The sequence below is a fragment of the Pseudoliparis swirei genome, chromosome 15 (genome assembly GCF_029220125.1).
Source record: "Pseudoliparis swirei isolate HS2019 ecotype Mariana Trench chromosome 15, NWPU_hadal_v1, whole genome shotgun sequence".
Lineage (NCBI taxonomy): Eukaryota > Metazoa > Chordata > Actinopteri > Perciformes > Liparidae > Pseudoliparis > Pseudoliparis swirei.
In genome coordinates this window covers 13,674,251-13,699,302 of record NC_079402.1, presented here as the reverse complement: position 1 = coordinate 13,699,302, position 25,052 = coordinate 13,674,251, and the positions used below count along the sequence as shown (strand labels likewise).

General features: G+C 40.8%; 2 protein-coding genes across 5 annotated transcripts in view; both read right to left on the bottom strand.

The window, feature by feature from the left end:
- The window catches only part of abl1 (c-abl oncogene 1, non-receptor tyrosine kinase), a 29,609-nt gene extending 10,397 nt beyond the window's left edge, over positions 1 to 19,212 (bottom strand). For 2 of the 4 annotated variants that reach the window (XM_056431917.1, XM_056431918.1), the window contains exon 1: positions 18,883 to 19,212. In XM_056431917.1, the coding sequence (XP_056287892.1) occupies positions 18,883 to 19,009 (127 nt within the window). In that variant the 5' untranslated portion in view covers positions 19,010 to 19,212. Of the gene's footprint in view, positions 1 to 3,423; positions 4,229 to 18,882 lie in introns of those variants that run through there. The other 2 variants (XM_056431919.1, XM_056431920.1) reach the window with 1 other exon arrangement.
- A 1,859-nt stretch (positions 19,213 to 21,071) lies between these two features.
- exosc2 (exosome component 2) lies at positions 21,072 to 24,390 on the bottom strand. Its single transcript, XM_056432527.1, has 9 exons — positions 24,062 to 24,390; positions 23,493 to 23,594; positions 23,310 to 23,355; positions 23,100 to 23,189; positions 22,917 to 22,982; positions 22,761 to 22,829; positions 22,363 to 22,539; positions 22,037 to 22,165; positions 21,072 to 21,468 (listed from the first exon to the last, which is right to left on the bottom strand). Exons 1-9 carry the CDS (start codon positions 24,181 to 24,183, stop codon positions 21,388 to 21,390), a joined length of 882 nt encoding a protein of 293 aa, XP_056288502.1. The 5' UTR covers positions 24,184 to 24,390; the 3' UTR covers positions 21,072 to 21,387.
- Positions 24,391 to 25,052: the final 662 nt, after the last annotated feature.

The window sequence follows — 25,052 nt, the reverse complement described above, 5'->3', positions numbered from 1 at the left end:
GAAAGACCCAGGTGTAAAAACAGCCAAAAATCATTCGAAACCCCTATAGTGTACCAGAATACAACTGTGATTTAGTGTTAATTTAAGGTTGAATTACCTTGACATGGGAATCAGGACAATGGGCGTGAAATAATCAAGGCCCAATAGGCTGAATAGAAGAGTCACATGCATCTCTCTGGACGCTCTAGACAGAGCAGCTCTGGGTACACACCGGGCAAGGCCAGTGTGTGTGCAGAACATTTGTTAACAAGATAATTCAGGTTAAATTAAATGACATTACATTGCAGCCACAGTGATGTTCAAGATATGAATAAGTAGTCCCAAGTTTAACTTAATAAAATGGAGTGCCAAACAGAAATGGATGAATAACTGAGAATTGGAGCAAATCTCAAGTTTTGAAGAAGTTTGATCCAGATATGTGGTGCATACAAATTTAATTCTGCTTGTACAGGTTTAGTTTTGACAGTAAGGAAACCTATCCCAGACAATCTGAGGGGTCTGGATGGTTCATAAGTGAGCAGAACAGAATTATTAAACAAAATGGCAACTCCACCTCCTTCCTGGAACAATTTGGAGGGGGTTAACTCATTGAGAGTTGCTGCCCGGTTGTCTCAGTCGAGGAAGGTTTAAAAACAAAATCATAAAACCAGATTGTGATCAAACTGATTTCCTGCCAAAGACCGAATGGTTTGATTAAGATAAATTCAGTGTTTTAAAAACATTCTTTGCCAATTCTTCGAGAAAGTGCCGAGCATGGATGGAATTGATATCAAATGATAAATTTACATCCATGAAGTACATGGAGTCCGGAAGATGAGTGTCTCTGAGAGCATGTGTGCAGAGGATTGTGTCCAACCCAGCTGAAGAAGCCTGGGAGTCAAAAGTTGGAGAAGATATGCGTTTGCGAGTTCCTCAAGGCAAGAAGTAAACAAAGAATTTGGAGCATGCAAGACTATTAAAACCTACGGGAGCAAACGGAACATGTGGCTCAAAGCCAGTCACATGACATTGTTGACAATTTGCAGTCATCAGTGTGCTTGAGGCTCATGAAAGACTTTCACACAGCTTCATCTGCAACCGAGCACAATTAGACAATCACGGCCAAATAAGGTGCTACTTTTAGGTCACAACCCTGCCGTTTTGTCTGTGAGAACACAAGTCATTTCATCTGGAGCATACTGTCAAGCTCAGATATTTAGAGGAGTTCCGATGCTCAAAAGACGCCCGTTGCATTTGGATCAACAGTCATGGGTGTTTCCCTAAGCGGGCAGATACAGGTGAAACGGTGCCACGTGCAAATAAAAAGACAAACAATCGAGTAGTTCAGAAACAAAGGAGAGGGATGACTTTCCTTCAGCATTATAGCTCACTTATTATGAAACAGTGGATTTAAGCCTGATCATTTAAATCATATAACATGGTCATCACTCCAGTAATGAAAATATGTCTGTTTAACAACAGTTAAACAATTAAAGATGCAGACACATTTTCTAATGAATGGTAAAAAAAAATAGCAGCCAATGATTTTCATTCCAGTACACAACATTACCACTACACAAACAAGAGTGGCGGGTTTTCAATCAATACAGTCGACAACAAAATATATACAGAAAACACAAAGATTGAAGTAAAAAAAAAACGGATGCATTTTGTGAAATCTAGGCTTAAGCTGAGGCCAGAGATCATGCAAGTTAGAAAAAGAGCTTCACGAGGAAGGAGGCTGACCTGAGAGCCAGCAGGACAGAGCATATGTCCAGAGTTGGGCCTGGTAATAAAGTGTGTGGGCAGCCCATGCCACACATGTCCACTTCACAGGCCACAAATACCACAGCTCTTTGCGAGAGGGCACCAGCACACCGACACATGGACCACGACAACGCAAGCGTCAAAGAGAGGAGAAAATAGAAGACATCTGAAAAAGGAAACTACAAAGATGCATAAGAATGCAAAGAAGTGTTTAGTTTTTTTTAAACGGACAAAAAACAAAAACACGTCTGGTCCATTTGGTCCTGGTAACCAAGAGAGTCTTGCTGCTTCCGATTCAAGTCATCTTAAAATGAGTTTATTGACAACGTGGCTGGAAAACAAATGTTTACTTCGCACAATAGAGACGAGCAGTAGTCTGGGTCCAAAACCATGAATGGATTTGTGTTCCTTACTTGGCCCTAGTTCCTTACCTACATAGTTTCTAACCTACATATTTACGAGTGACGAGGGAGAGGACAAATTCCTATCTTATGTATTTCTCTCGCATCACCTGCCATCACCTGAGTGGGAGCTGGTCTAGAACCAGGGGAACGGATTCAGGTCGTACATCTGATATAGTTCCATCAACTGTGGGAGACATTATGTTAATGGCATGATGTTCCGACCAGAGCTCAGTGGAGGAGAGCAGGGAATACCAGGTTATTAGAAGGCAACTCAAAGTTGGAAGAACCACAATTTAAATCATTTAGAACAACGACAAGATGTCATACAATATTCATCTTGCAGTTCCCTGCTATTATGCCAATCTTCATTCTCATGATGCTATTCAAATGGCTTACCACAAGAAAAATACAAATGAGGCCTCCAGCTCCAATGAAGTGGTTCAGGTCAGAATGTTTAATTTGGGGTGGAACGTCTCAGCATGAGATTTGCCGTGCCTTGTGCCAGATGGTCTGGAAATTAGAGACTCTTCATCACTGTCATCCACTTCAGTGGGGAGCAGACCAGGACTATTAACTCTATTAAATCATTTGGTTGCACAATATTTGGCCCACATAAGACTTCCCTGAGTCTTCCATTGCCAATCAATTATTATGTTGATCGTGTACAGACTCGATGTGCCCTGGATTTCTTCAAATTGCCGTGTGTATCCTTCATACATCACAGGCAAATCAATTACCCACTTTAACTGTGACCAGAACTGTGTAGTAAGAAGTAATGGAAAAGAGTTAATTGCTAGTCTGCCGACTACAAAGAGTGAGTAAAACATATAGATCTGCATCTCTTACAGACCCAATGAACAAGATCCAAGTCCTGGAACATAGAGAGCTGAAAAGGAGCAGAGACTGAGATTAGAGCCCCTCTCCTCATAAACAAGAGTTAAGTGGGACACGACCAGGAGTCAGATTTCCTTGTATTCTCTTCGCCGTCTCTTTTTCCACTTCTTTCCTCTTCAGCTAGCCAGTGTGTCTGGCTTCCCTCACCCTCCCCTGTGCTCGCTCTCTGCTTTCCCCTCCCCATTCTTGTATTTCCACACAACTGTGTTACCACTCTGATACTTCATCTTGTTTCCTTCCCACCGTCTCCAAAGCTTCTGCTTTTTTTTTTTGTTCGTCACATCTGTACTTTCATTTGCGTTTATATTTTGTCAAAGTAAACTTTAAAATAGCGGCCCAAGATAAAAGACGGCGACCGCAGCCATCAAAGTATTCTTACCTTCCAAGTAACAGCTGGAGGAGGACGACAGGCCTTTCTTAGATTTACACCCCACCAATTTCAGGCATATCTCCAACATTTTCATTTGCTTTCTTTCCCTTCCCGCTTGAAAATGTTTGCGCTTGTTCAAATCAGACGTCCCTTGAACGTTTCCCCTCTACATGTGTCCAGCGAGAGAAAAGTTCAAACGCAAGACAAAAACCAACAAAAGGAGAAACGGCACCAAGCCAAAATAGGTTTCGAAATCTACGGGTTTCCTTTTCCTCCGTCCTTTCAGCTGCTGTAAATCCGCTTTTTCTCCTCACTCCTTTCCAAAACAGAAAAAGCAGAGTCCGCTGTCCGGCAAAGTCGATCAACTTTCTCTTCCGAGCGTCTCCATGTTTTTTCCCCCCCCCTTTTGCTCCTGGGGTTTTGGTGAGCTCCACGTCTGTTCGGTACAACAACGATCCAAAAAGGCGCAGGTTTGATCCGACGGCTTGCTCGACCTGTCGATGTGTCAGTTGAGTGGGCAGTAGGGCAGTCTGAGCGGTGCCATTCCTCTCTCACGTCCTGTGTGAGTGTGTATCTGAGGCACAGGGACTACTCGCGCTACAGCTGCCAACAAAGGGCCTCTTTCAGACTCGGCCTGCTGCACTCAATGACATCAGCTGAGCCCTCCCACCTCCAGCAGCAAGCACACAATGAGAGGGAGAGACCGCGACCACAAGCACTCACCAAGAAGACGACAAACATCACTCAAAATGCAACATAAGAGACAAAAGCTGCATGCGAGACGAACTTTGATTGAAGTTTAGATTTGTTATAGAGCTTTAAAAGGTCTTCCTTCCTTCTGTTGAAGTCATGAGATGATTACAAGAAGCTCCTCCTCCAAATTTTTAACCCCCCTCCCCCCTCTGTGTCTTTCTGCCGCTCTCTCTTCTTTTTTTTTTCACCTCTCTTTTCTGAAATGTTTACAGGTTGAGGAATCCGATCTGGAAACACGACCAGGTAGTTAAAGACTGAAGCCCTCTGTGAAAAGCAGCCGACAGAGAAAAGTTTAAGCCTCAGCATTCAGCTTTGGACTTCACACGCCGCTCAAACAAGGCTTGTTCAACAAAGTTAGCAACACATATAAATGAATCTAATTTAAAAGAAACATGTCTGACCATGTGATTTTAGACCGAAGCATTGGTTTAGCCATATATGGGAAGAGTCGTTTAGCAGAAACAAAGCTGTCTTGCGACACAACTTTTCTTTATTTTTCTCAGATAGTCATACTTCTGAATGAAATCCACTGATAAGGTTGAAAAGTTAAACGTCTGTTCTTAGAATACATAAACATTTAATTGGCATCAGTCAATAAAAGCAACATTTTGACATCGGCACACTTCTCCCAATGGCTGATTCTTTTTCCATCTCAACAATGCAAACGTCTGAGCAAAATCAAGGTGCACCTATTGTTCTCTTGATACTTTTCACATTAAAGTCCCTTTTTCTGTCGCCACAGCCAATATATATCCCTCTTGCTCAAGTTATATTTACGTTCAACAAAAACGTTCCTTCTCCCAGCCTTTATTACAGGATGACCCCCAGACTAAATAATAGGCCATCTACAAAGGGTGAAGACCACCGTTAACATCCATACAATTCAATGAAATTAAAAACAAATGCTGTTATTTTCAGACAGATTTTTGAACGTATTTAACCTATTGAGGCATAATCTGCAGGATTTTGTAATGCGTTTGTCATTTTTTCCACTCAAGTTGAGTTAAAGATGACGATTGAAACCACAAAAAAATGTGTCTGGCACATATTTTTTCATTTAAATGGCAAACGTCACTTCAGAGATAAGAAGCCCAGTCAAGTGGGTGATTACATAGGTGGGAGGCCAACTCGATGATGACATATTAGCACATAGCATGAGTGCCACTGGTACAATGGCTTTGCACTTTTTGTTTCCATCATAAAAACCTAAAGCAACAGCAGTGACATCTGAGTCTTTATGTCTGTAGCTGCCTTAAAGAAACATTATGTCAACCAGCAGGCCTATTTTGCAAATATTGTTGGAAGACTTGGCAAGCGATATAAAGAGAGGAAAAGAGAACAATAAACAGATGTTTCTGACAACACAACTGATTCTTGTGCAACATAACAGACGGGGAGAAGGATAATGATTAGAGATGAGAAAGAAGAACAATAATTCATAAAAAGATACGGTCAAGTCCGTCTGAGCAATTAACTATTCTCACAAGATGCAGTCACTTATTGCCGACATTTATAAGCACATTTTCTAATGGCTGGGAATGCATCAAAGGGTTCATATAATGTGTCTTATTATGCTAGCTTCTGACCGTTGGAAAAGACTTGAATTGTGGAAAGGCACAAGAAAAGGTGCTCAGAGGTTGTCAAACTATTTCCTGTTCAATAGTTAGCCCTTAAGATTTTCTTATTTAACTGGAAAAATACAAACAACTGAAAACCACAAGAGGCATTACAGACTCGACATGGGCTGGCCTGATTCTCCTGGTCCCGATACTTAACCATTATTGTGTGCTTGTCTGTTTGGTTTGGGTAGTGATGCTTTCATTAGCATGTATGGGTATTCCTAAATATTTCTCACTCAGTCGCTTGTAGTGACCTCAATTCCCTGAACATCCAGCCACATGGCACCAGGCCGGCATCAATGCTGCACTGCTGGTATGGCAAACATTTGTTTCCTCTCATGTACCACCCCAAACACCAATTTAGAAGAAATGCAGGCTTCCTCAAACTCTGAGAAAGGCACATTAACTTACCACAGTCAAAGTGTTGGGGAGATGAGAGGATGAAGAGAAAAGGAGCGAGGCTATAAAAATGGAGGAGGAAAGGAGGAAAAAAGGTTGCAGATGGAGAAACATGAAGCACATTGTTTGGAAGTGAGCTCATAGAAGAATCGCTCGCTTGCGTTTTATAATCCGGGCCGTGTATGTTAACGGTTAGCTGACGTACATCCACCCATGGGATAGATTTGAGCCTTTTCCACTTGTACACCTCTCCTGCTTTTCTGATTACGTTCTTTAAATCTTCAAGCGGCGAACAGTTTGTCTTCGAACTCTGCGGCTGCAACCGTGTTATAATTAAAACTGTCGTGGTGTCATAGCTTTTAAATCATTTTGACATGAATCCAGATTTCCATAAAGGGACAACGCACATTAATTAACAGCTGGATTTACCATGCAGGATCATTTTCATCTGCAGTCCCTTTAAAAAAACCTAACTCTCAAATTATGAACTGGGGATTTGTTTTTACAATTCTTTTAAAACCAGAATTAACCCTGCAACAATGCACATCAGTAATTCATACCATTAAATGATTAACTGCTACTGACATCTGCTATGAAAATTTTGACGTGTGCTTGGAAAAAGTAAGCCATGACCGTATATCATTAATTAATACTTGGTAAGAGGAGATTGTCCTTAAATGTTAGAATATTACAACATTTGAGGACTTCTTGACTGACACACAGTATATCAAAGTCATGGAAAAAGAGTGATTACACTTTTAAACTGAGCATGCTTGATTACAGAGGAGGATAAGGGTGGGAGACCAACCCACGAAGGTTCTTAATAGTAATTCTGCACATGGTTCATCGTTCCACAGCATTACATAACCCAGAAGTCGCAGCAAAAGCAACAGCCAAGTGTACTTAAATATCAAACACACAAGAACCAGGGATGTATGTGGTGTATGGATGTGCGTGCGCGCGCATGTGGCTGTTTGCTCAGGGCCCACTGGAGAATGCAGCCAGAGTGTCTGAGGCGTGCAGACCAGCACATGAAGTTAAGGGGTTTAGAGTTCCACATAATTCCCCAGTTAGTATTGTCCACAGGGAGAGCGAACACTTCACAACCAAACAGTGGCTGCTCTGGTTCAAGGTTAAAGCTCGAGCATCAGCCTGAGGTGGTAATAACTTACCAATGTGGACCAGGGAGACGAACTTGCCAGCGTATACTAAATATTTGCTAAAGATTCTGACGTGCAGAAATCAACATGAACAGGGAACAAAGGGCAAACAATGTCCTTTAAGTTGATTTTCAGCAGGCACGTAAGAATCTGTTTTCTGACTGAGGAGCCAGAGGTCATCAAACACATTTTATGAGGAAATCCACATTGTGTGCAATGCTCTTGTGCATCTGCTCACACACACGCACTCCCTCTCGCCAAATCCTCCTCATTTGAAGCGATCTGTAAACAATCCACTGTCAGCTCAGCTGTACAACAATCTTCGAGACAGACGGGCCGGGCAGACCAGCAAGCAGAGAGAGCGGAGACGGAGAGAGTTAAAGCCGGCCGACCGATTGCAACGCGACTGCAGCGTTCATTCGGCCATGATGACAAACAAAATAGGGCAACACAAACCAGGTGATTGAGCAGAAGCGTATCTCTCATTTCTCCAAACGACAGACTGCTGTACGCCCAGACAGGACTCTGCAAACCTACAGAGAAAAGAAATGTATGGATTCTAGCCAAGAGTTAGAATGTCATACTTTGAGCAGAGAGCCAGGTTTAAATGCACACAACTATTCATCACTTGTCAGGGATAAAATACACAGCGAATCATCGGTGTTGAAAAGGACTATGGAAATGAAGAGGGCAAAAGAGAGCCCAGACAAACGAGCTCTCCTCTGAAAAAACAACCTCTGTGTGTGTGGTGCGTTTGTGTGTATAGAGGGTGCTAATCCAGTCATTTTCAGAATTTCCCTAAACTAATCAATGTGACCTATATGTTGGAATAAAAAGCACAACTTTTTATATACCATTGTTTTATGAGTGTAAGGGAGCCAAACTCTTTCAAAGCAGAAAGCAGAAAAGAAAAGGGTGTGTACGTATGAGTGGGAGGTTTGCAGTTCTACAGTCATAGAAAACTAGTACTAAAGCCTCTGCTGATACTTTGGGTCCAATTTAAGTTCAATAGCATAAACAGACAACACGTAATAAGAGCGGGCAGACTCGGTAAACAAGAAAGAGAGTCTGTTTTTACAGACTATAAACCTGAAATGTTTTTGAGATGTTATCTAGACTCCATTTATCTGTTTGCCCATTGGGGGTAAAAACAGAAACAGATAGTAAAGAAGAGTGACTGCAGCAGTAGAGCTGCCTCAGTTCTTCTTTGTGTCTAAGTGAATCCAGATGCAGCAAGCATAGCAGGCCTCCTCTTATAGCGCCACGAAGAGGAGCTTAACACAACACAAAGGGACAGGACAGCATACCAGGACTGGATGGGCTGGTGAGGGGAACACAAACAAACCAGGAAATAATGTAACCAGTCAGACGATGCCGACGCGGATAGTCAGGCAATTCCTGCTCAATTGAATTATTATCTTTTTATTATAAAACTACAGAACTTTGGATACTGCGACACTCTCAAATCCACCTCACATTAAGGTGTTCTCTAGAAGAAGACAAAATGAACTTGTGAGCGGTGTCAATGTCAAATCTTGAACTTTAATCCTGTATTCTGCACGTGGAAGCTCTCTGACCAAGAGGGCCCAGACATGGCTGACATTTTGACAAAAAGACAGAGCTGGCAAACTAGGTAGCAGGTTGTCTGCAGAGAAAACAACAGCTGTGTCTGGAGCTGCCTGCCCGGGCATGGTGTGGGGAACAGGGGGTGTTTCTTCTGTGTGCGAGTGTGTGTGTGCTTGGACCCGGGTGCCGAAGAGCTGCCACTTTGCATTCCTAACTTGGAGGTTCTCGGAATGCAAGAGAGTGTTGCATGTAACGTTGTGTACAGTGGACATATAACCAGCGAAGAGAAGAAAAGGACATTTTAAGCAATGCATCAGTACACATATATATATATGCAACTTATGCATAGGTGGTCAAAAAAGAAAAATAAATCTCTAGATAATTATTTTCTTGTCAGAAACTGGATAACCTCAGGCTGTTGCAGACGCTGAGGTGAATCCAAATAACAAAACCCAGAGTGAGAGTCAATGACTCAACAGGACTGTTTGTCCTAACCTAACATATACTGACGTGCTTACACTTTCAATTGTTCTGTGCAAAACACTTTGTACCTCATGTAGATGGAAAAAGCTTTGGTTTTTGGAATTTGTTTCCCTTCCTTTATTTGTATTTGGGATTCTCTTTCCCTTTCAAAAAAACAACTTTATTACAAGTAGAAGATAATTTCTTAATCTTGGCATGAAAACTTTTTTTGCAGCAATTTAATCAATTTGAAATGTTTCAAAATGTTTTAATATATTTATATAAATCAAACCAGAAAATAGGTATGAAGCCCGGATTTAAATTTACAAACGAAGAACAGACATCATTGGTGCACATTACTTGTGTTTTTAACAGCGTATATAATGCATTTTAAGAACAAACAAAGGGAAGCCAAGTATCAACCATCTTTAACATTCATAGAAAGTGTCATGACCTCGTCTTAACTGAAAAAATTAATATTGTGGGAGATAGCAGCTAACTGTAAAAAAAAGTGTGACCCTTTTTGCATAGAAAATACACACATGACCTCAACTTCTACACTCTGAAAGCGGATATACGGTGGCTAATGCTTGCTGCCTGTTCTGTGTTCTCATCATCGATGAAACTGTTTTGTGATATGTAACATCAATATGAAATAATAAATAAAAAACTGGAATAATAGCAAGACAATTAAATAGAAAGAGGCCATTTCAAAAAGGAGAAAAAGAGGGAGCAGGGGAGGGGGTGGAGGGGGAATGAGATTGCACCAGTTATTTGAGGGAGGAATGCAAAAGAGGTCACATTCTTCTCTCCACTGCTGTGGCTTGCCCTACGTTCAACTCTCTCGCTCTCTTTTTCTCGGTGTAAAATATGCATTATTACTCAACACACCTCTTGGTGCAACAGATCAGATACAAACACAAGCTATTCACTATAAAACGGAGTGGACCGGCTCCAGAGGCAGAGTGCAAAGAGGCTGTCGGCCAGTAGTCCTTGATATGGTCACACTGACCAGACTAGTTACGATGTTATACAATAGGAATCTTATATAAAGGCATTTTGTCACAGAAGAAGGAAAAGAGGTTTAAATAATGACGTGACAATGGCTGTATTCCATTTCGCCTTTTCTGTTTCAGGGTCAAGGTACTGGCTAAGTGTCACGCTTTCATGGTTAAGTCAAATACCAGAATAATTGCGCCTCCTCTTTGTAAACCACTCCTGTGCAGACAGGAATATAATTAGACAAAATACATTGATCTGGCTCTGTTTTTCTATGGGCAATGGATACAGAATGCGTGTGTGTGGATAACTACTTTGACTTAATCATTCAGACTATTTCCAATCATGACATAATAAAATACTGTAGGTTTGTAATGCTTTTTAAAAAACAAGGAACTTGTGAAGCATGAACTACCTTGATTTCTAAAAACAGCTGTTTTGACCAGCCATCAGCTAGGGTGGTAATAAACGGGACTCTTTCCAGGTGGTCAAACCTTGATGAGGGGAAAAGACTTACGAATCAGCAAGGCGTCATCCGGCAAGGGACAAATTATTCTCACACAGATCTTTCCCAACACATTAACACCAAATCTGGCAGACAAACTTGTCAAAATTCCACCACAAAAGACGATCAAACCACTATCAAGGTTAAAAGTATACAGATTAGATGAAAGAGAAGTCCTCTGACTTGAGTTACAGTGTGAGCATGTGTATGTATGAGCATGTGTGTGTATGTGTGTATGTGTGAGGGTGTGTATGTGTGAGCATCTGTATGTGTGTGCATATGTATGTGTGAGCATGTGTGAGCATGTGTATGTATGAGAATGTGTGTGTATGTGTGTATGTGTGAGGGTGTGTATGTGTGAGCATCTGTATGTGTGTGCATGTGTGAGCATGTGTATGTGTGAGCATGTGTGTGTATGTGCATGTGTGTGTATGTGTGAGCATGTGTGCATGGGTGTGCATGTGTATGCATGTGCATGTGTATGCATGTGTATGTGTATGCATGTGCATGCATGTGTGTGCATGTGTATGTGCGAGCATGTGTATGTGTGTGCATGTGTATGCATGTGTATGTGTGCATGTGTATGCATGTGTATGTGTATGCATGTGTATGTGTGTGCATGTGTATGTGCGAGCATGTGTATGTGTGTGCATGTGTATGTGTGCATGTGTATGTGTGCATGCATGTATGCATGTGTGTGCATGTATGTGTGACATGTGTATGTGTGCATGTGTATGTGTGAGCATGTGTATGTGTGAGCATGTGTATGTGCATGTGTATGTGTGTGCATGTGTATGCATGTGTATGTGTGTGCATGTGTATGCATGTGTGTGCATGTGTATGTGTGAGCATGTGTATGTGTGAGCATGTGTATGTGTATGGTGCATGTGTATGTGTGTGCATGCATGTGTATGTGTGTGCATGTGTATGAATGTGTATGTGCATGTGTGCATGTGTATGTGTGCATGTATGTGTGTGCATGTGTATGCATGTGTATGTGTGTGCATGTGTATGTGTATGTGTGTGCATGTGTGTGCATGTGTATGTGTGTGCATGCGTATGTGCATGTGTATGCATGTGTATATGTGTGCATGTGTATGCGTGTGCATGTGTGTGCATGTGTATGTGTGTGCATGTGCATGTGTATGTGTGTGTGCCCATTAGTCTGGAGACATGGCCAGCCCCCCCCCGGCTAAGGACAAGCCACCAGGGACCTAACAGCTGGCCCGAATGAGCATTACTATGAGGCGCCTGCTGCATAGGTATGTCAGTGGGTGTGAGTGTGTATGCGTACACGTACGCATACACACTCACACGTACGCATACACACCAAACCCCTCCTCCAGTCTTCAGAATCTACCGGGATCATGGGAGGAGATTTGGTGTATAGACTGTATAGATTCCTCGAGTTCCAGCCAGGAAAGAGCCAGGAAGACCAAAACTGAAACGGATTCACTTACTGCACGCCGAGCGCAGCAGCTGCCTGCTTGGAACACACACACACACACACACACACCAAATGACGTCACTAAAGACCACATGAGAGGAAGGGTTTGACGGTTTAACCGTTCCCCGAAATACAACCTTTAGTTCAAAGTACATTGAACACTAGGGATGCACCAATCCAACTTGTTTGTTCCCGATGCCTGGGCTTTGGGTATCGACTGACACCCAAATACCAATGTGATACCAGTATTTAATTGATAAGCAGTAAGTGTCCCGATGTGGAAGTGGCTGGTATTATTCTTGTATGTGCGAGGCAACATCAGGGTTGACTTAATGACATTTTCGAACTTTGTAAGACAACATGCAACAAATAAATGCATTGATACAACTGTCATTTATTAAAATGACGGTATCCGATACCGAATCAAGTTATTTGAGTCAGTATCAGACCGCTCTACGCATCAGTGCACCTCTTTGATCCACCATCACCTAAAAACTGAAACCGCTTCATACGCAATTAAGATTAACAAAACTTTCGAAGAAAATAAAGCAACAGCAACATCTTCCTCTTCACATATTTTCCAGTTGTACCTTCTGAAGTGCTCCACAGACATGCGAGTCACATAGTTTGTTATTTAATTGCTCATGGACAAACTGTGAACTGGTGTGCTGCGTGTTCCTGTTTTCTGCCCTAAACATACTGCTCTAGCACCAAATGACCCTGAATAGAAATGAGCACAGGGACACAATGAACAAGCGGAGTGTCATCTGCCTTCATCCCCACATTAGAATGTGCCTTGAACATACTTGAAGCGTTGCCGGTCTCGCCTCCAGGCGTCAAACGGGGGGAAATTGAGGGGTGAAGCTTCTGGAGAAGATAAGTCTTGTTGTGACCACACTGAAAGTTCTCCAAGCAAGAAGCAACATGCCAAAGGGCCCCAACTTTTCTGAAACCCAATTCATCTGGCTGATGACCAATAGGTTGGCACGGTGCGCTTCTTGTTGTCTACAAATTAAAGTGAGTTGTCGTAAAAAATGAGACGAGGGCAATCAGTTGCCAATCCCATGCCAAAACCGCTGTTTGTTAAACCCTTACACTGTCCAGCTGTTGTTTTCCAGGAGTCCAGATGTTTCAGGGGAAAATAAAGCTTATTGTTTAAGCTACATACAAAGGCACAATTCCATGAACAAAATGAACGCATAAACAGAGTATTAAAAACTACTCTTGAAAACCTGTTACGATGTGATGCAGTCGGAGCTCAGAACCTCGTTGCATTGTTTGTATTAGAAGTTGAATAACAAAGTGCACTGCAGGTGATATAGTTTAATTAATAGACTCCTATGCTTATCCAACTTCCAAACAGCTAAAATACCACAGACATAAAAAATACAACCATGATCAGAGCCTATGATTCTCTCTCTCTCTGTGTGTGTGTGTGCTTTCATGTAACTACTTTTTATATAATAAAAATAAAAAATTACCGCAGGTAAAATATCGGTTAGGAGTATTTAATATGATGCAGCAACAGTTCTAGTAGTTGCATTAGTAAAATGGCAAATAAGATATCAATAAAATTTCTGTTCTGTGAGAGAGAACCGGCCTACAGGAATGAGGAAGACATTTAGGCTAATTGTTTATGGGGAATATTGTTCGAATAATCAAGATGCATCAACCACGAATGCCACACAGCAAGATATACAGCAAGGAAGTGTGCAGCATTTGTAGCTGGCTGTGTATTTGTTTACGTAAATAAGTTGACTGAAGACGTTCTCCTTGTTGTAAGACTGCACGTCTTGGTCGCAAATTATTTTTGAACACGCAACAGGAAATATACACAATACACACACACACTGAAGTAACAGAACAAACTGTAATTATACTGTGATCATGTTCACAATGGGAAAGTATACAGTTAATGAGAACAAATTCTAGTTAAGATCTAGAAGCATTAATTTTGAAATGGATATAGAGCATCCTAGGTCACAATTGCAATACACCCTAATAAAACACATTAACTCCAAAAATAAGAGCAACCACCAGGAGGCAGATTTCTTTCAAGCCGTCAAATGCAGGAACAGCAATGACTAAGATGCCTCCAAATCAGACAATATTGTTGTGGTTTACTTTCCTTTGAACCCTCCAGGTCCCAAATCTGCTTTCCTCTTTCCCTCGTCAGCCTTTTTCAGAGCGGGGGAACAAATGTAATCATTCCTTTGTTGGATAATTTTACACAGCAATATCACTTCCTGCATACTAACATGAAGGAAGAAGAAAGGAGGCACATGATGGAACAAACTTCCCTTTACAGAGTGTATTCTTGGTGACAAAATCATATTGCCATTACCGTGTTTCCGTTAAATTACTTTTACTAACCAAAATGGCAGCACGTTGGAAGATGAAAGCTGCAGAATAAAGTGTAGATATAATAGATAGCGACTCAACTGTAAAACTGATGTAAATAATCTGCTGAAGACACATATCGTCAATCCAGGATGCATTTCTGTATCTAAAAGTGAACATAATACACAGAACTAAATTAGACCAGAAAGAAGTGATCAAGTACACTCTGTTGTGCTCAGACACGTTTCTTAAAAAGGCCTGCTAGTGCTAACCTACTGCAGCATGTCATCTAATCCATGATTTGTCTAGTTCCAGTCATTTTAGGGAGATAATAAGTTATTGGAGCGACACACAGAAGAAAATAGCTGGAAATGTACTTCCTTGCTCAGTCATGATGATCTTTGCCAGCTCGCCAGTGAAATCATACCTCACTGTACACGGAGATGCCAGGAGCAGAGACAGGTCTTTGCTTGCCCTCCACTGCCTCCGTCTCTCACAGGCAGCTGCTTGCAGAGGTCTGAACCTGCCTGCTGAGAAGCAGCATGGCGCTGGCCAGCCCAGTGTTAACTAGCTGGGGCTCATCAGGAAGAAAAACACATAAATGTCACATCACGTGTTGATATTGCCCTCCTATTGCTCCACGACTCGCATCTCCTCTCGGAGTCTAACCTGCTCATCGCAGGGGCGAAAGGGGAAAACAAGGACGTCCCACGTCACTGACCCTTTGCCAAATTCGATCCATTTACCGGCAACAGCTTTCATCTGTTTTTCCTGACTTTTCCTGGCCTGTCCCCCGCTGTGTTATGCAAGACTTGGGGTCAGTGAAAAGAAGTCCTGCCTATGCAGTCACAGGCCAAGTGATCATTTTGAAGAGCTTAAACCGTTTAGCTGCATCTCTCAACTGATACATTCATTTTTGACAAACTGGTGTTCATTTATTTAAACTTTTGTTCAACCATCATGTATACGGTTTCTTTTTACCTCACCGATACTTTCCATTAAAGTCTTGAGATAAACATTATGACGCATTCCCCACCGAGTATTAAACACACTATTCAGCATCACGTTATTTTATGCTTTAGAACAAGCCTCCCTTATATTGTGGTAATACATTAAGGCATAAACTACGTCGAAGGCACTTTTATAAGCCCAAAATATGTAAATATCACACCACTGACTATAAAAACAAGACGTGAAGCAACGACTGGTTGCATTGGATTATTGAAGTTTAACAGTCTGTGCAGTCATGCTTGCTTTAAATATTATCATTTGAAAAAAACACATTGCTTTATATGATAATGCATTAAAAGGATACACAACTGAAGAAAAAAAATCATCACCAGGTAAGACATCTATCGAGGTGCGATATGATAGAGGACATTGGGTCACTGCTTTGTAGAGTACGGTGAGACTCGGTCCCAGCAGCCTTCCCCAGTGGGCGTGATGAGCTCATTCATATCATTCACTAGCAATAGCAGGTATCCTTTTCTCCGGCAGCTATCTGAACTTGCCTTTGTGCAATGCATGATGGTAGAAAACTCTAACGATCAATTGCACCGTACTTTTTACAATGTATTCTGGGATTATTTTAACACACTTTATAGCACAAGCAATTCTGATGAGAAATTCACCAGCTTCTCGATTGTGATCATTTGCAGCTTTTCCACGTATATTTTTCGAATTCATGTCATTGTTGACGCTGGTTGGATTTTCCTCTGGGCTCTGGAAACGGGAAATTCCACATTTTATTGCCAGGAAGATAAATCGATTCATGAAGAAAATCGATAATGCAAATATTTGTAATTTGCAGCTGAACACAGCTGTGTTCTTCCACAATATTATATAGCACATACATGTACACACATGAGGAGGCACTGCTGAGCTCTGTCACATTACAAAACCTCCTTTACGTTATCAATGCAGAGGTGTTTTTATTCTCGTTTCAGAGTTCTTCATCATCAGTTCCTCAGTCAATGCAAGTTTAATGAGGACAGCGGTAATGACGGAGGCCAGCTCGTCTTTTACCGTGTGCCCTATTTACTTACAGCCGTCTCTATAATCAAGTCACAGAGCCTTAAACACTTTCCCCCACAACACTGCTGTGAATATGTTTGCAAGTTCACGGTACAAAAGGCTAAAAAAGGGATTAAAAGAAGATGTATTTATGTTGTAGGAGTCCAATTATGGAATAATGTTGAAATAGAAGTAAGAATGGTGAACTCTTGTTTTTTAAGGGAATTATTTATAAAAAAATCCTTGAGTTATAAATGTAATTAAAAAACGGATTAATATGGAAGATGTATGTGGTAGTACATATAAATATATTTTGATTTTTATCTTGTTTATTTTTTTTATTTCTTTATTTTATATTAATTTTCTGATTTATTTTGATTTCAATTTAGGATAGGAATTTATAAGCATTTTTTTTGCTTCTACCTTTACCTTTTCAGTCTTTCTCTTTTGTATTTTTTTTTAATAGGATAATCTTGTTTTGTATTTGATTTGATTGACTGAATAAAAAATACAAACAAAAACAAACAATCTCGGGGATGGGAAGTTAACCATCCATTCAAGTTAATGTATTTTGTAAATCGCTCAAAATCATAAATTTGTCTTAGAGGGCTTTACAATCTGTCCTCATCCAACATGCTCTGTCCCTGGACCCTCACATCGGTACAGGAAAAACTCCTAAAACAAACCCTTTCATTGTTTTGGTCTATCTTACCAAATCATAAGCAGTCCATGCTTCTTGTTCTGGTCGAGTGAATTACCATAATGTAAAATGTGTTAATTTACAGTGTTTCAATCTCTTCAGAACTATGAAACCATTTTGTTTGACAGTAGAATCAAATGTCGGAAATAAGAAAGAGTTGGACCCTTGTTGTTCATTTCTTCATAACAAACAGATGGCTGGGAAAAATCAGACCAGAGGATCAATAGACTAACATAATATAGCATGCAGCAATATCCATACCAGTGCGCAACTCAAATCACTTTATGAGAATCACTTTACACCCCTAAGGAATATCTCGAAGCTCCACAATCTGCTTGGTATTTTAAAATGACGTCTTGTATTTCATAGAAACAAAAATACGTCTCAGATTGCATTTATTCAAGGTAATGCCAAAATTCTAGTTAGTGAAGTATTTCTTACATCTAAAACAGCTGAAAACTGAGGAAAATGGCAACGTGTAGTCAAGTCAATGGAACAAATCCAACACAAAAGTTACTTGCAGCATACAACTGACGTAACAGGCTTAGAGGTATGGATTTGATGTTTCATAATTTCGATCGACTAAGAAAAGCCAGTAAGTCTGTCGTGACAGTGAATTGAAAACCTTTCAAACAACATGACAGTGGATGGATCTGTCGTCACATTGAGAGTAACTTGTTTGTTTATCAGTGCACTACGGCAGAGATACCAAGAGAGCAAATACAACACCATAGTAGTAGCAGTGTACAGCACACGTATGCTTGATTAAAGGCAGCTATATATATATATCACACTTTGTATTGGTCAAGTGTCAAGAGAACCGAAACAACAAAGACCAAACAAGTGACCAATCAAAAGTACAGACTCATTATGAATACCATCTTGAGTAACCCTGTGTCGAAATGGACGTCAAAGAGTGGCTTTGTAGACTAGTTGTAATATTGATTACATTGATTTTGCTGCATTATGGCAGTCTTATATTCTGCGGGCAAGCTACATTCTCTATAATGCAACCACAGCACAGTTTTGCCATTTCTAATTACATCTCGTGACAATTTCTGCATGTTGGTTTCTTATTTTTTTCACAACAGTGAACAAAAGGTACAATGGTCTAAAGCAGGGGTGCTCACACTTTTTCAGCATGCGAGCTACATATAATGTGACCAAGTCAAGACGATGGACCGACGGGGGGGGGGGGGTGCTAGTGACAGGGGGGCGGGCCAATTTTTTTTAATGTCAAGCGATCTACCATACGACGCCACGATCGACTGGCAGGTCGACGTATTGAGCACCCCTGAAGACTAAAAGGAAGCACAAGACAGAAAGGGGTCCAAGTATTTGATCTGTTGAGGTATATGATGCACAAAAGAATGCAATGTTTATCCGTGACATTTTCATCCAATATATTTATATGCACTAAGCAAACTGATAACAGCTCAACAAAAACATTTGCTGTCAATGACAACTGAATTTTCAAGGGTCTTATCAGAAATATTTGTTCTTACCGTGCACAGCAAAAACGTTACAGGGCTGGATCCCATGGCGCGACGACTCTCTCTTTCCACCCTTGATGAAGGCTGGCAGACTAGGTCTCCTCTGGTCCCCTACAAACTTCCCCGGCTGCTGCCCCATAAGGGCAGGGTGCCAGGCCGCAGCCGGGACTCTGCAAACTGGACTGAGTTGCTCACAGTCCAAAAGTTGGTCACCAGGCAGCGACGGGATCGGGAGAAGACAGGAACCCCTTTTCCTGGCTCAGTCGGTCCTCTCCTGGAGTATGGGTGCTGCGGGTCAGCTATGCAGATCCGTATTACTCCAGTATGTCTAAGTTTATCATGCATTAATGGATCCTGAGTGCTTCAGAGTTCAAAGAAGGGCATTTCAAAGTAATCTAGAAGTGGGAAAAAAAATAAAGAAATGAAGTTAGACTTTCATTAAGTGCAATATGATTGTTTCAAACAGAAATAAATTGCATTAAAACATAAATTGTACAAATGGCTCTGGCTTAAATGTATACTGAAAACACAATACCAACCATGATAACTTCAACATGTGCATCCTCACATCCTTTCAACTAATACAGGAAAAAAAGTTTGATTTCCAACTGTGCATCAACTATGTTGTCATTAACGTTACACCTACATCTTCTGTGCTTCCCTCTGCATAAAAAACAACATTTCCCTGTGTTACAGCTCGGTTGTTCGCCCACTTAATTTCCTCTTTCTGATGCCAATCAAGTTCTTTAAATGACAAGCTAACATTGTTAAAAGGCAGTGCACCGCACACATGACTACCAGGACATTTAGTGTCGACAGGCAACAACAACAAGGCGCTTGATACTAAATCAAACATTAAGGCATCGAGGACATCCACAAACATTACTGCATTAACTATCTGGTGTTATAGCCACACCTCGTATCCCTGTGAAGCGTTCTGCTTTTCCAACAACAATGTCAAAAAACAAACAAATCATCAGCAAGAAGCACTAAAGTAAAAATGACAGACTTTTACCACACGTCCCAAACTCACACCACAGTTAAGACATTGACGGAGTAAAGACACGTGAATGGAATACTTACGTAGAAACATGTAACATTATACTGTTGGTTAGCTGGCGACCAAAAGCTAATGTTGAAGGTAGCCATGGAGGCTAACTAACGTTAGCTGGTGGTTTGCAGCGCGAGACCCTTCAATGCACATTGAGCACTCAACAATTGGCTCTTGCAGTTTTACGCGCTGCTTATAAACGTGAGACAAAGTGCACTCAAACGTCTCAAAAACACATCTGTGGACACCACAATTGCTATTAGTCTCTCCGCAGCCAGAGTATTGAGTGTGTGTCAAACTTCCGTGTCCACTCTTCCCGTCTTGTGGAGTTTCTTCCCCAGTGGTACCCGGTCCGAAAGCGCTTCAATCAAGACGGTGAAGAGAAATCGAGGAAACTCGGCCGGCCAGAGACCGACGACTCTTCCTGTGGGTCCTTCCCTCCGTTTGCATTCGCCGAGCTCTTCGTTGCCGTCCCCTCGGTCCACGTACTTATTCATCGCTCTCACGTGAAAGTCTGAGTAATAAACTTTGGCCGAGGAGCAGTTGTATCGCTGGTGCCGCCATACTTCCATACGCAAGGTAGTTTACAGAAATATGTGGGTGGGGCGACGCGTGACGTCGCGTGCGTGCGTGGGCTCGTAGAGGGGAGCGGGGCAAAGGTTATATAGTGCCGAGTGTGCAGGAGGACAGGGGACTTCCAACTCCACTGAGGACATACTGAGACATTAGTTGAAGCAAAACCTACCAAAACCCACCTTTATCAAATCCGCTGACTTGAGGTTTGGTAGTGTTTTCACATGCTTAGTTTTGATCTCAGCTCTGATGGGCATCCCATGTGATGATGACACTGCCTTGTGTTTATCTTTTTCTTAACTTTGTAAATCCAAAACAAACCAAGATAATTAAATATATAAATTCTGTGTTAAATTTGTTGTGCTGATTGACCAGCAGTTCAGCCACCATTCAATAGCAACACCTCAGTGCTAAACATTTCAATTAACAAAAAATATATACATTTAAAAAGTTAAATGTAATTTATACCGTTATTGCTACTGGGAATGAATTACATACATTGTTTAACTAAAATAACCCTTAAATGTACCGACACTTGCCTTTCTGTATTTCCAACATTCAACAAAACACACCACACTGAAAAGTAATGAATTTTATAGAAAATGCATTGCATACAACAACAAAATTGTATAACACCACATATTAGAATTGTTCCACTGAACCTCTGTAAAACTTTAGTTACTCTCGTGAATTCTGAATGCTGCCGAATTAAGAGAAATACATATCAGTTCTATCAGTCAATTAAACATCCATTTTCTTGTATAAAATTCACTTGGAGCTGTTCAACAGGACTCCCACTAAAAGAATGGTTCATTGAAAAAAGGCTAATCGGTCCTCAAACAGGTAGTCAGTCTCTGGCATAGCTGCTTGATCAGGTCAACGTGTTGTGCTCTTTAACCTTTCTGGTCCAACAGCTTCTGTTGCGTCAACATTACAATCTCCTCCATCACTTCTGGTTTCAAGATGTCCTTGACCTGCCAGGGAGCATAAAACAAAGAATTTAATAGCAGTTGTAGTGTATTTTGATACTGAGGCACACAGTTTTTAGCAATAATGTCTACTTCAGTGTCCTGTGAGTTGTAACTTGAAAGGAGATAGCTCAGAAACAACTGGCTTAGAGAGGGAAAGCTTTGCAAGTGAATGTCTACAAAAAAGATGTTTAAGCATATTGTCCATGTAATATATGCCACATAGATACGCAACACCAATATTGTAAAAGCATATTTGCTAACATGCTGATATGATATCAGTACTGTATTCATGAGAAGCATTAGTGATTAAATCATCAGGTCCCCACCCCAAATAACAGTGAAATCAATCGCATCTGCTCCACACTGTTTTAGAACAGCAGAGTCAGAGTTGAGAACTGCCATCAATTATTGCATTCCAGTAAGTTTCCAATGACCACCAGATGACACAATAAATCACAGAAACAAACTTTTTTATTTTTCCTTGACATTGATTGACCTATAAAAGAAAGTGTGGGTAATTTAAAAAAAGAATGGCATGCTGTTGAAAAGAAAGAATATGGTTGCTGCCTACCTGATGATGAACTGAAGATTCATAGCAATAGAGAACACTGGTGTCGTACAAAAGGACCTTGTATGCAGACAAAGCCAGTAGGCAGTTTCTCAACCGTGAAATCACCTCTCGATCTAACAGACCAACGGGCTGGAAAGGCAAGAGAAACACAAACAAATAAAATGTATACATGGAAATACAGTTTGGATGCAGTAGATTCATACATTTAAAAAAGTAGAGATGATCTAAACAAGATCAGGTTAGTTGCTAACTTATTAATTTAAATCAACATGTATATTCATCAATATATTGACTTGTGAATCAATGAAATAGTATTCTGTTCCCACCTCCAGGCTAGTATAAAAGCCCCCAGCCTCCTCATCCAGATGTTCAGGTGTGGGATACAACCACACATAGCCGTTATTCCCGAGGATCATGGATGCACCACAAGGCAGGTTGTGGAAATGGGTTTTCTGCCTCTTGATCAGAGAAGGAGAAAGCTGTACCAGCACTCCTTGACCCAACTGATGGTCAAAACAGGATATTAGGTCAAATTAGGTAAGAAGAAAAATGCAAGCCACATCTGTGATATCACAGTCCACCCACAATTATATTCTGGCACTATATTTACATTCTGATTTGTTCATTTGAGACACAAACAGGAAGTCATAGAGCAAAACATAATTTGGCAGCATCATCACAGCTGTATTCTGCTCCCGTCATTGTGTACACTCGCTTCACTTACTTTTCCATACTTTAAACTACGGGTGTGCATGGATAGGGCTCCATCTGTGAAGACAGATTGCACCTCTGCCTGTAAGCACAGGAAAAGAGCAACAACAACATTATGAGGGAAAATAATGACATGGAGAAGCAAGTATTATAATAAACTGTGAGTTACACTGATGAGATCGCCCTCATGAAGGTATTCTCTCATGGTGAGCTCATCTTCTGCTGATCGTCTCCTCTAAAAGAGAAAATCAAATAAAGATTTAAAGCAATAAACACATTAAAAACGTCCCTGCCCAGACCCATTTTCCTTTCTTTTATTATAATGCTCAATCAACATTTTCTAGCATCTCACCAGCTCTCCTCCAGGCAGATTGACAGAGGACAACAAGAGGACCGAGTCCAGCCGGGAGTTGGTCTCCACCTTCCACCTTTTCTGTTGTACCTATACATGCAACACACAAAACACCTATATTAATCAAAATGTCTTGCGAGCAAAAACAACAGCTTATATTTTTAGGATACATTTAAAAAGTAATAAAAAGATGTGGAAGCAGTGATTTACCTCTGTGATTCTGCCAACCACCACATCTCCAACCTCACCGTTGAATCTGAAATTAAATAAGATAACCATAAATTATAATGACCTAACTTATCACGAGCACATACAGCTTGCATGAGTCATTTCAGTACAACTAGACCCACTTAACTCTGTGACTGTAAATGTTTAAGAGCTTAAATCACTTACCTGGTCTTAAGTGGTCTGACACAGATCAGCTTGTCTACTCTCTGCACCTCTCCAGCAACTGAAGCAGTCAGCTTGTCATCATCAACATAGGTACCATGACCCCTGGGGATAAATGGTGTATACCAATGATGAGCTGAACAGGAATGTGTCAAAGCAAACGCTGGCTGACCGCCGCAAAGTAATCCGAGACATCATAGACACCATTTTAAAGGATTCAATTATTATTTTGTTCATGCGTTATTTAGTGTAGGTCAGCCTTAAAAGGTGGGAGGATACACACGTATCATTGTTGTTGGCAAACCAGGCAGGCTGGACACACGGTGTACATATTTTCATAAATTGGGAAACAGCTACACCAGGTAACTTAACGTTAAAGCTAGTGCAAGCTGCATAATGATGAGGATGAACCATCTTCCTGCTAATAATGCTTATATGTAATCTACTTTATGGTAAATGTTCCCAAGACCATCAAGGTACTTTTGGTTGATTTCCTTCATTGACAACATGGTGTGTGTGGCCTCGAGACACAGCAGGCAATCACACCACCGGTACACCAACCAAAGACTTACCTCATAAAGCCGGTGTCTAAAGTGATAACATCGCCGGGGACGACTAAATCTTTTCGGTTGAGATCAAAAACCGACAACGACGCGGATTTTTGAATAGTTGGTAATCTCATGTCAGCAGCCATGCTTCTTTTTTAGTTTCTTCTTCTTCCCTCCTGAGGCAGTTATCAAACAACTCGACGTATTACACCGCCCCCTAGCTACCGATCAAACTATGGGTATTCTAACTAACGCTAGATGTTAACACCGCTTAATAAGTCCAGTAACAAGGATTACATTTAAAATACTGTATATATGGAGCATTATTTAGTGAGCTGACTCGTTAAACTTCTTCTTTTTTCTATTCCCGTTTTTCTTCTCCCTCCTCTGCTACTTCTTCATGTCGTCTCGTAACGTGTATTACCCATTACCGCCCCCTGTTGCTCAAAAATGTGTAATGCCATATTATTATCCCTTTATTAATCTCTCTCTTCCAAATAAAAATAAAAACAATTGCTAAAAATAACAAGTAGCGTTAAATATGGATAGTTATGGGCATCTAACGACCTTCATTTCATAAAGTAGATGAAAGCATGGCCCATCATCTCATGACGGTGTTCACGCGCGTTTAATATACTGCATCATTATCTGACACATTTTTACAGCAATTTTTTATTTTATATTTGCCGACCTGGTTTTGTTACGTTTTTTTCATAGTTCACAAAAAAACGAAAATACAAAAATAGAAAATACAAAACATCAAAATGCACACGGGCCGTACTTCTGTATTTTCATTTTTTTTTTCGACTAAACGATCAAACGAAACGAACAGAATGTACACTGACCATTTTTCAACTTTTTTGTGCTGTTTCTTAAGTGAACGCAGAACAGAGGCTTTATGAGGAGACGCAGAGTAAAGGTGGTATACTACCACTTACCAGTAGATGGCAGTATACGTGTATTTAAACCTTACAATTAGTTATTTGTATACCTGTGTCTTTGATCTAGTATATTG